The sequence below is a fragment of the Parus major genome, chromosome 7, assembly GCF_001522545.3.
Source record: "Parus major isolate Abel chromosome 7, Parus_major1.1, whole genome shotgun sequence".
Classification (NCBI taxonomy): domain Eukaryota; kingdom Metazoa; phylum Chordata; class Aves; order Passeriformes; family Paridae; genus Parus; species Parus major.
In genome coordinates this window covers 36,296,153-36,307,688 of record NC_031776.1, presented here as the reverse complement: position 1 = coordinate 36,307,688, position 11,536 = coordinate 36,296,153, and the positions used below count along the sequence as shown (strand labels likewise).

At 44.4% G+C, this 11,536-nt stretch overlaps 1 protein-coding gene across 2 annotated transcripts in view; it reads left to right on the top strand.

The window, feature by feature from the left end:
* STAM2 (signal transducing adaptor molecule 2) overlaps nt 1-10,026 on the top strand; it is a 17,032-nt gene extending 7,006 nt beyond the window's left edge. Inside the window, exons 3-12 of one of the 2 annotated variants that reach the window (XM_033516078.1) lie at nt 570-716; nt 1,541-1,610; nt 1,927-2,113; nt 2,791-2,885; nt 3,309-3,388; nt 3,552-3,639; nt 4,036-4,090; nt 4,871-5,024; nt 6,026-6,183; nt 7,279-10,026. In XM_033516078.1, coding sequence (XP_033371969.1) covers nt 570-716; nt 1,541-1,610; nt 1,927-2,113; nt 2,791-2,885; nt 3,309-3,388; nt 3,552-3,639; nt 4,036-4,090; nt 4,871-5,024; nt 6,026-6,183; nt 7,279-7,477 — 1,233 coding nt within the window. In that variant the 3' untranslated portion in view covers nt 7,478-10,026. Of the gene's footprint in view, nt 1-569; nt 717-1,540; nt 1,611-1,926; nt 2,114-2,790; nt 2,886-3,305; nt 3,389-3,551; nt 3,640-4,035; nt 4,091-4,870; nt 5,025-6,025; nt 6,184-7,278 lie in introns of both variants that reach the window. The other variant, XM_015635353.2, reaches the window with a different exon arrangement.
* Nucleotides 10,027-11,536: the final 1,510 nt, after the last annotated feature.

Here is an 11,536-nt window from a genome sequence, read left to right as displayed (position 1 = left end):
AAAGGTTTCTTGTAGGATTTCTTACAGGATTTCTTGTAGGATTTCTTGTGGGGAAAGATTTCTTGCAGGATTTTTTACAGGATTTTTTGTAGGAAAAGTTTTATTGCAGGATTTCTTACAAGATTTCTTGTAGAGAAAGAATTCCTTAGGATTTCTTGTAAGGAAGGGTTTCTTGTAGGATTTTCTGTAGGGTTTCTTGTGGCTTATATCAGAGCAATTTATGCAGTTGGGAAGTGGAAAACAACACACCTGAGAAGGAATGAAGAGAAAATTGGGGTTAAATGGAGGGTGAGTAACACAGAGAGGCAGAAATTTGGGATGAGTGTGGTAGGCAGCCTGAATTTCTCCAGAATTAGTGCTCCAGGAGCTCTGCATGTTCTCTGGAATATCAGATCAGGCTCTAAAAAGCCAGATATTCCACTCTCTGCTCCCCAGACCTTCTCAATCTACACAATTATCAATAATTAAGCGTATTTATAGTAAAATGGGTTCGGTAACAATTTTGGTAACAGCTCCTTCTGTTCATTTTGAGCCTCAAACATCCCTTTTTATCCAATTTTGTCTTCCAGGCTCACCCAAAAGTGAGTGAAAAGCTAAAAACCCTCATGGTGGAGTGGTCAGAAGAATTCCAGAAAGACCCACAATGTAGCTTAATATCTGCAACCATCAAATCCCTGAAGGAAGAAGGGGTCACTTTTCCTGCAGCAGGATCCCAGGTCAGAGCTCTTTGGGAAAGTGATGGATCCCATGCTCTGCTTTCCTGTCCCAAATCCCCTTTTCCTGTTTGTCCCATTTCCTGCCCATGTCAGGAGTTGTCCTGGATTTGGGGTGGTTTATTTTTCACTTCTGGTGGTTTGTTGTGCCCAATCTAACAGCTGATACAATGCCAGGTGGTTTTTTCCTGACTTTTATTATTGATACTTCTAAATATTCCCATGCTGTTCAGTCGTGAAAATTGAAATTACAATTTCCTTCCACAAAGTTTACTTTCCTCTGGGTGAAACACTGCAAGTTTTTTTTTTTAACTTTTACAATCCCTCCTTCCTCCACAAAGATGTTTTCACTTCTAAATCTGATCTATGTGTAAAACATATGGCAGAAACATGGGAGAGTTGAGCACTGGCACCCAATTCCAGTTCCTGGTGGGAATGAAAACTCCAGGAATGATTTCACTGTGCTGCTGGGGAGAACTGGAGGATTTAAGTCAGCAGCTCCCAACTGGAGCATCTTCTCTCTTGAAGGGAGGAGTGAAGGATAAAGGTGGAAAGAGTCATTTAAATGAGGAATCTCACTGTAATAAATATGATTAAAATAATTATTTCAATACAACCAATCATTACTATTAAATCTCATTATTTATTTTACTTTTTTTCCTTGCTGAAAACATTAAAAAGACCCCTGAAGAATGGTGATTTTTATTTCTAGGAGATCACCTGGCTTCCATTATCCACCTGTGATCAGGAACAACTCAGTGCTAATTTATTAAAAACACATAAATCTGGAGGTTTCATTTGTCCCTCTGTTGTTCCCACCTCTGCAGGCTTCCACCAACGCTGCTAAGAATGGCTCCTCATCCAGTAAATCCAAGGAAGATGAGGATATAGCTAAAGGTGAGTTGCTGTCTCAGCCTTGGCTTAGACTCCAGGACTTTTGTTAAAAAGCAGGGAAATTTGGGCTCTTTCCTGCTGCACAGAATTGCAATCAAGGGCACAGCAGGTTGGGAATTGTGGCATTTCAGGTGTTTGGAAACTGGGGTTAAGCCCCATTCCTCCCCATCACATTTGAAATATTAGCTTTTAACACTACAGAAGCAGATACAGCCCATATTTCAATAAAGAAATCCTCTTTTTGTTAAATCAAACTGCTTTGTCTCCAGGGATCAACCAACCCCACAAACTTGTTCTTTTCCTCTCTGCCCCACTGCAGCCATCGAATTGTCTTTGCAAGAGCAGAAACAGCAGCAAATGGAAACCAAATCCTTGTACCCATCTGCAGAAATGCCACAAAACCCCCCGAGCCTGAGGAAGGTGCGAGCTCTCTATGACTTTGAAGCTGTGGAGGACAATGAGCTCACCTTTAAAAGTGGAGAAATTATTTTTGTTTTGGATGACAGGTACAATACACTCAGGTGGAGCTGACTTGGTTCCACCACTGTTGTTTTCTCAGGGTAGCACATTTTTCCTCTGATGCTTTTTTCCCCCCCCCACACCCCCCCAGAAATGTAATTGTCACTCTGCCCTCCCTCTCATCCCTTTCTCTTCCTTTTATCTTTCCAAAATCCTAGTTGCTGACCTCAAATCATTTTTAGTGCAGGGAGAACCTCGAGTGTTTTCACCCAATTTGTGGTTTTGAAGATAAATCTTAATTGCTTGTCTGACATAAGAAGATGCATTGGCATCAAATTTCCATTTGCTTCCAGCAATTGTTAAACCTCTGGCTACCCAGAATCACATTTGCCAAGAGTAAAACTGAATAAAAACAGCTAAAACAATGATTGCTGTTAACACCTATAGGATATTTACAGCTTTAAAGGGCTGGCAAGTAATCAATGTAAGGAATTGATGAATTGTGTTCAACTTCCAGTGATCCCCTGATTCCTCTTCCCTTCCCTGCCCTCTGGCCCAGCTCCTGTTTGGCTTTGTGCTAATCCCTGCAAATGTTCTCTTTTAGATATCACAGGTTAAAAAAGCCACCACCAGATCTCTGAACCTCAGGTTTTCAGTAAAAACCCCAGATATGTCCCTGGCTCCGTTCACCCCAGAGTCCTGTAACCCTTCTTTGTTTCCCCAGCGATGCCAACTGGTGGAAAGGGGAGAACCACAGAGGAGTGGGGCTCTTCCCATCCAATTTCGTCACCTCTGACCTGTCTGTGGAGCCTGAGGCAGGTGAGTTACCTGCTGAAACCACCCATGGATTATTTCACAAAGGCTGAAATGATGGATTATTTCACAAAGGCAGCTTTGTGCTGCAATCCTAATTAGCCCAGCAGCAAAATAATTTCCTCTATCAGCCTCAGGAAAGGATTGAGAGACATCCTGCCCTTGTTTCAAACAATCAAACACAGATCATTCCATAACTCGCTTTAATTTCTGCCTCTATTTCTCTTTTAAGTTATTCTCATTTTCTGTAACAGAAATTTGGTTCGATTCACCATAATTCCTTGTCAGCAGCATATTTACAAATCCAGTAAATTGCCACTTCAAATGTCACAGTGTCTTTTCACACAGAAAAATAACAAGGAGCAAATGTTTGTTTGAAGTTATTACAGCAACAGAGAGAAGAGAAACTCATCTCTGTTCTTTCAGCAGCTGTGGATAAAATCTCTGTTCCTGAGGACGCTGCAGAAGAAATTAAGAAAGCAGAACCTGAGCCAGTTTATATAGATGAGGTATGAAGCCACTTGGAAATGAAATATTGCTGGGCTTTTACATTCTTTTGGTGCTGAACGTTGGCAGATGATTCTTTGTCAATAAAGAACTTTTATTTGAATATTAAACCAATTTTGGCATGGCTGAGAAATCAGAGTTCTTCATCTTGGCTTCCCCTTTCAGGACAAGATGGATAAAACACTGCAGGTACTTCAGAGCATAGATCCCACAGACTTAAAGCTCGATTCTCCAGATCTCCTCGACTCTGAAGGTACCAGCAGCACTAAATGAGCTCTGTTTTTTATGACTTCTCCTCACAATTACCTTTTGTGGATTGAGCTGGGAGTTCTTTGTGTTTATTTTAAGCTTAGGAGAGCTGTGCTCTGTGCTAACAGTGCTGGAGAACACTTATTTCACCGTGGGAGTGTGGGGCTCTGGGGATAATTTGAATTTTTTTTAATAGTTCCAAGCCAGCTCCATGTTTAGCAGAGTCATTTGCATAACTCCCAGCTCTGAGATGCCTGAGCTTTGCAAGATCCATCTACCAATCCCAACCCTGAAATAAATAGGCAATTAATTTTACTCTAGTTAGATAAAATATTTTTTGGCTGCATTTAAACATTTAATTGTGCAAGACATCAACTGCCTCAACACTTTGTTTTCACAGATATCTGCCAGCAGATGGGTCCAATGATAGATGAAAAACTCGAGGAGATAGATAGGTGAGCACAATTTATTCACTGATTTCCTTCAAATTGAGCAGTTTTAATCACATCTTTTTGGTGCTTTCATCTCCTGAGCTAGAAAACCTTGCAAGAAAAATTTAACAACTTTATATTTTTTAATGCTGAAATATCAAGTTCTGAGTGTGTGCACTGAGATTTGATTGCTGCTCTCCCAAAATTCACTGCACAAGTCATGGATGATTTTTGTTTTGGTGTTTTTGGGACTGGAGCCTTCCCCAGGCTGTGTAGAGCTTGGAATTTTCAGTCTGTTGGTGATTATTCCATGTTTTCCTCACCTCTCCCTGCTCAGGGACAGGACCCAGGGAATGGCTCCCAGTGCCAGAGGGCAGGGATGGGGGGAATATTGGGAATTGGGAATTCCCAGGGGAGCTGGGGCTGCCCTGGATCCCTGGAAGTGCCCAAGGCCAGGCTGGAACACCCTGGGATGTGAGGTGCCCATGGCAGAAGGTTGGAATTAGACCCTTCAAGGAAGATCCAAGCAAACCCATTCCATGATTCTGTGATTTGGGGGTGAAAAGAACAGGGAATTCCACCTGGGAATTGCTGGTTTGGTGCCAGTGGTTGTGCAGCATTTGGATTTTCCTTCCAGTCACAGAACAGCAATTTTTCAATGTAAATGAGTAAAAAATGGGTAAAAAATGGACCTTTTACCTTTTAGGGGCTTCTTTTCCTTGCACATTTGGTGCAGCACTGTTCTTCCCTCCCCATCTCAGCTGTCCCAGCAGCTCAGTGCCCTCTCCATTATTTTTGGAACAGGAAACATTCCGAGTTATCCGAACTGAACGTGAAGGTTCTGGAAGCTCTGGAGCTCTACAACAAACTGATGAATGAGAGCCCCATGTACTCAGCCTACTCCAAACTCCAGCACCCTGCACAATTCCCACCCACCTCCTCTGGAGTCTCCCTGCCGGTCAGTATCCCTGGAATCTGGAAATTCCCTGGAATCTGGAAATTCCCTGTTGTTTATCCCTGTTTTTTTTTAAAAAAAAAAAAAAATCACAGCAAAAACTAAAGGGAGCCCACGAGCAATCTGACATTGCAAGAAATTGGGATTTATGCACTGGAACAGAAGGTTTTGCTTGGCCACTGTTGAAAATTCCAAAAGATCCCTTCCATAATTCATTTCTTGCAGTTGGAATTGGGTGTTGCAGCAGCTTGCTGGATATTCTTGCTGTGAGTCACGTCAATCTCCAAAGTGAAATGTTCCCTTCTTATCTAATAGTGGGGATGGGAGGGAGCTGGAATATCAGTGTATTAATCCCAAGTGTATTTTTTTGTGCTAAATATAGAAACACTCTGCTTTTAGCTCCTTTTACCCTTAGAAAAATGAACATTTTGTATCAGTTCTGAGCACGTTGCATTTGTGCTCCAAACTGTTTTATGCTGTCCCTAATGATGGCTTAAGGAATAAACATGGAGGGGAAGGAGAGACTTTCAAAAAGCACAGAATGAGGTTTTTTTTACTTGAAGTGAATTTTACTTTCATGTTAATTGTTCAGTGGGAAAAGAATAGTTGCCATAGCAACTCCTAGATCTGAAAATATGTCAGTTAAAAGTAATTCTGTGTCCTTAACTCCCAGTAACGATGGAAAATCCATTATATTTGGAGGTTACAAAGTAATTTAAGCCAAAAGGCAACGGGAGTTTGCTGTTTCCTCCCAAGACTGGTGCACAGAAATGCAGGATAATGCTGGGCTTTATTTAGGACAAACCTGTTTATCCCAAATCCAAACCCCACCAGCAGCTCCAGCCTGTGCCACCTGAATTTTGAGGCGATCTTGCATGATTTAAACCAAAATTGGAAGAAACTGCAGGTTTTGCTTCCAGCTTTAGAATATTCTGGTGGTTTCACTGCAAAGTGTGCTAAGCAGCAAATCTCCTGGATTGAATTGGACTTGATTTGATTTGCAGTCGTATCCTGTGCAGCCTCCCAGTGGGAATTACATGATCCAGGGAGTGTCCATGTCCCCAGGATACAGCCTGGCCCCGGAGCAGGTGAGCCAGGTGAGGTCTCTGCCTCAGAGCATCAACTCTGCAGCCACTCAGCCACCTCCAGCTGCTTATTTAAGGTATGGATCCAGCAAATTCTTCTTCCTGGGGGGTGGGAATTTTGCCACTTTGCTTGTTCTCATGGTGTTTCCTTTGGTGCCACTTCATTTGGAGAGGAAAATACCCATTTTACTAAAGCAGGGAGCAACGAGAGCATTGTTCTGGATAAAGCTGATCCTGCACAAGGAGGTTTCCCAGGAAGGTTGAAAAGGAATCTCTGACCTTGGCTTTAAGCAGCCAGCACCAAAAATTAAAGATTAAATAGTAGGAGCAAGTTCAAGAGTGAGTAAAAAAGAAAGAGGAAGTTAAAAAGCAAGAGTAAATTAAAAAGTTAAAGTTACGTAGCAGAGTTATTGAGCTGCTGGAAGAATTTTGAGGGTGAAAACGTTTTTCCTGCAAAAACCATAAAAAACTGCCACGTTATGGGCATGAAAAGTGTGGAATTCCTGGGAAACTCTGTTTATTAACATGGAGGAGTAACAGGAGGGAAACTGCAAGGCCAGAGCTGGTTTAATTTAAGAGCTTTCACGTTAAAAACTGTTATTTTCACAGCCAGAAAAACATGAAATACTTTTCACATGTATGTGGTGACCATTTTGGTCAAACATTCATCTTCAGGGAGCTCCCAGCTTATTTTGGTGATGCTGTTGTTAGTGTTCAGGAACACACATAATCACAGAATGATTATCTGAAGGTGCTTTATTAAGAGATCTGGGTGTCAGGGTACACAGACCCAAATCTGACCCCTCTTGGTTCTGAGTTGAACATGTTTTTATACTCTATCATTATATAACTTATATATTAATTATTAAACTTACATTGTTTTGTTGTATGCATTGTTTTTACCCAAGCATGGATTTCTCATGAACCCCCTAACATTGTTCCTCATGATTCTTTAAACAATAATTATATCTAATCACATCTAACAATTGTATCATATATTGATTACACAGGTGCAGTTCCACCTGATCTTTAGCAAACACAAGGCCTAACTTTTCCCAGGGCTTTCCAAGCTTAACTTTCTTTCTAAATCCCTAAATTCTATATGATTTTAAAGCCTTTTGCTATCAGTGAGAGCTGGCACTGTCAGCCTGGTTGGTGTTGTGTCCCCGCAGCCCCGGCCCCGACCCCGCGCTGCCGCCGCCCTTCCCGAGCGTCACCGGCACCGCTGCCGCCTTCCCCCAGCACCAGATGGGCATGGCCGTGGACATGGCAGCATTCCAGAGCAGCCAAGGACCAGCTTATCCCGTGCCTCTTCCTGCTCATTCCCTGCTCCAGCAGCAGAACAATTTCCATCAGCAGCCTCTGCTTTAAACGGCCGGGATGGAGGAATTGCGACCCGAGGATCTTCGGGAGTCCTGCCGTGGATATCAAAGTCCATCTTCCTCTCAAATAACCCAACTCACTGCGTTAGGGTGATGCAGAGTAAAAATAGGCACCAGCTCTGATGGTTATTTGCATATTTGCATCCTGAACTAGATTAGGGGATGGTTTAAAATAATTCCCCGCTCCTCCGAGTCCCTTCTGGTTTGTTTTTTTTTTCCCCTACGCTTTCAGGAAACGCCACTTGTGAATCTTTGAGAGATTGTCCCAAAATAATTCTCTTTTCAGTGTGTTTCTGGAAGCTTGAGGATGCTGAGGTGCTGTTGCTTTGCCTCCTCTGGTGTCTTCTGTAATCCTTCTGTCCCAGGGGCTTTAGGGAATCTCTGCAGTTCGGGGTCCCCTTCCTGAAGGAAGATCCGAGGGATCCCTGGCTCTGGCTGGAAGAGGAAACTCTGCCACTCAGAATAGGAAATAGGAGAAAAAGAGGGTTTCAACAGTGCTTGCTGCCTGTATATGTCAGAAAGCACAGAGAACTGCTGTGTTTTTCTGGAGGAAAAGAAGTTTTCCTCAAATTCCCCGGTGTTGGCGGAGGTGGCGCTGGGAAGAGCAGGCAGGGGATGCTCCCAGCTGTGCCCGCATGGGCACTCCGTGGATCCAAGGTGCTGAGCCAGGAACTCGCCCAGAATCCCTCTTCAGTTTTCCTTTCTGGATGGATGGATGGAGAAGTGGAGGAGAATTGTCATTCCTTGTGGGAAAGGAGGGGGCTGGAGAAGGTTTGAAGCTGCTGAAGACTCAGAGGATCTGTTCCCTTTCCAAGGGGGAGCTGAGCACAACAGGAATCGTTTCGATGGGACCAGGGGGTTCTGCCTCTCTTGGATTTCCTCTCTCTGCCACGGTGTCGGTGTCTAAAGAAGCCCTGACCCCAGAGGAGCTCCTGCAGCACTTGGGAAAGGGGGGTTTAGGCACATCCCACCTGCTGGTGGCTGGGATTGGGCTCCTGTGCACAGGGAAATGCAGAGCCGTGTCCCTGGAGCAGGGATTGCCCCGGAGCTGGGCACTTGTGGCAGTTGGTGAGAAAAGAAATCCAACAATTTCTTCCCTGATGCACTTTTTAAAGGGTGGGGTTTGTCCAAGGGAGCCATGAGCTGGATTATCCTTTGGGAATGTGGGATTTCTTTCTTTTTCTGGTTTCAACTGCTGGAAAAAAATATATATATCACTTCATCCTCCTATTTACCTCCTCACTGGAGGAGGTCACATTTATCCTGCTTTTAACCACCTCTGGTGAGTGAGAGTCCTTGGTTTGGGGAAATAATGGAAGCAAATTGCTGTCAGAAACATCTCAGTTGAATGTAGGAAGCTCCCAGGTGTCTAAATAAGCATTTTTGATGGATAAATTTCATCCCAGATTGGAACTCCCAGGCTGCTGAGTGCCAAAACCCACCCTTCACTCAGCACCTCCTCCATCTCTTTTCCCTTTTATTTAATTATTTGCTACCTTGACCTTATATTTGCAGCCTCGTGCTCATGCAAAAAGCCTTCAGCACCTGCTCTCTAAATCACTTTTTATTTAAATGTGTGCAATTGGAAGGAGGATTTTGTCTTTCCTTTGGACATGACTTTAATTCCCCTGGAAGTAGCTCAGTACAAATAACACACGTGGCAATACTGAAGTGTTTTGATAACTTGTTCCTTGTGTCTTTTTTGAGGAAATGAATTTATTTCCACGCTGCTGTTTCAAATTCTGGTTGTCTGGAGCTTTTATTTGTCAGAGTTTACTTTGTTCCAAGTTGGTTTGGGGTCGAACTCTCATTGCTATGAACTCTCCATGTTTGTCAGGAAATTTAAATTGGTGGGGTTGTTTTTTTGGTTTTTTGATTCTGAGCTTTGGGCCAAGAGAAATCTTCAATTGAGCCAGCCAGATGTGATTTGATGATGTTAATTGTTAAATATAAATAATGTACATACTCATTTGTCTGAGATTTTCTACACAGCTCCACACATGCCTGAACTTTTATAAAAGCAGGGTTTGTCCTTCTGTCACCTCTTCTAACTCTGTGATATGCAACTTGTAGATAGTGTAAAATAATTTAATTATTATTAAACCAGTGTATTTAGAGGGGGTTGGTGTTTCTCTTCATACTTCTAGACATGATCATATTTATTTTTAAGGCCTGATTGTAACTGAACATGCTGCCAAAGGATTTCTCTAACTCCAGATTTCTACCTTAGGTTTCTACCTGCTGTTTTCTATCAGGAATTCAGGGTGGAGAACTCCTGCTTTTTCATATAAACCCTTCACATAGGAACCTGGGCGACTTTCTAATGAGACTTTCCACGTGATATCTTTGTTTCATGGCTGTTAAATATCACTCTGAGACCCGTTTTCCTTTGGTGTGAGCTGGGGACCTGTTGTGTCTGTTGAATTTGTCACCCCAGAGCGCTCTGAGGGGTTGTGCTCAGTCACCTGATGTCACCCACATTTTGTCTCTCCAACTGGCTCCAGAAATAATGTTAAAAATCAGATTATTGAAACCTTCCATGTGATGTTGTGTGTGTTCTTTGTGCTGGAGGGTTGTAGGGGATGGGTCACTCCATCCCTCGATGCTGTGGCTTCTCTCAGGGATTATTTCTTGATATGAAAATGATTTTCTTCCCTTCTTTTCATCCCTGCATCTTTCCTAAGAGCTGCCAGGCACTGCCCCTGCTTGCTCTGAGAGGTGTCTGTGGGATGAGTAACGTTTAACAAACACTCCAAGGAGAATTCCCTGCTCACAGAGGCAACAGCTGAGTCCTGTGATCGAGGCTGAGAATCCTGACTCGTCCCAGATAATCCAGGTGAATCCCTGGGCTTTAGATGCTGTGCATGGACACCAAAAATGCCTGCAAGGAGCCCCAAAAATTGTCATTTTCACATCAATCACTGGTTTTCATCATATTTTTTTACAGCCTTTTGGAGCTACTGACCCCAGTGGGTCGATTTGGGGTCACTTCAGGCTGGAAGTCAACCTTTAAAAAGCCAAATCATATCCTGAATTATTGGGAAATGCTTGCTTGCTTTTCCTTCTGAATCCCAGCCTGATCCATCGGTCTCTGGAGAGAATTTTTCCCCTGGGAAATCGGCCACCCCACGATTCACGTTTAAACAACAGTGCCTTCCTAGGGCCAATTCAGTGATGAAACCGAATGTAGAAATAATCTGATTTAGGCTCGAGCCTTGGTGACCCACATTCACCCCGGCCAGAGAATCCAGGCTGCTCCTTTCAGCCGAGGAATGAAGGGATTTGGTGTCTGGAGCGAGGCAGGAGGATGCTGGCGGGGTTGGACCCTCAGCAGAGCTGGCTGCAGGTGCGAGTGGGATCACTCCCAGGATGTGCAAATTCCTTCTTGCTCATCCCAGTGGGAGGTGCGAAGTGCCTGTAGGTGAAGCTCGGCAGTGGGAAGCAGGAAATCCAGGTCCCGCTTCCAAATCTCCCTCAGCTTTTAGCTTCCAGCACATCATCTCCTGCCTGAGCTGGTTTTCCTCCGTGCCCTGGGAACGGCAGCTCTCCCCACGGCTGGAAGTTGATCCAGCCGGAGCTGATGGATGTGGGAAGGGTTGGGCAGGGTCCAGGTGGGCTCAGAGGCTGCAGCTTCCCAGGCATCCCCCATGGAAGGGACATTAATCCCATCCAGGGCAGGGACAGCTCCCACCATCCCAGGCTGCTCCAAATCCCGTCCAAGCTGGCCTTGGGCACTTCCAGGGATGCGGGGGCTGCCACAGCTGCTCTGGGAATTCTATCCCACTCCTCCTAGACAGGAATTCCCAATTCCCAACATCCCATCCATCCCTGCTCTCTGGCACTGGGAGCCATTCCCTGGCTCCTGTCCCTCCATCCCTTGTCCCCAGTCCCTCTCCAGCTCTCCTGGAGCCCCTTTAAGCTCTGAGCTCTCCCTGGATCCTTCCCCTCTCCAGCCGAGCGTTCCCATCCCTCTCTCTCAGCCTGTCCCCAGCTAAGCCTGGCTCTCCGTGCCGGGCTCCGGGCTTTTATCGGTGCCAGCCCCGCCCCG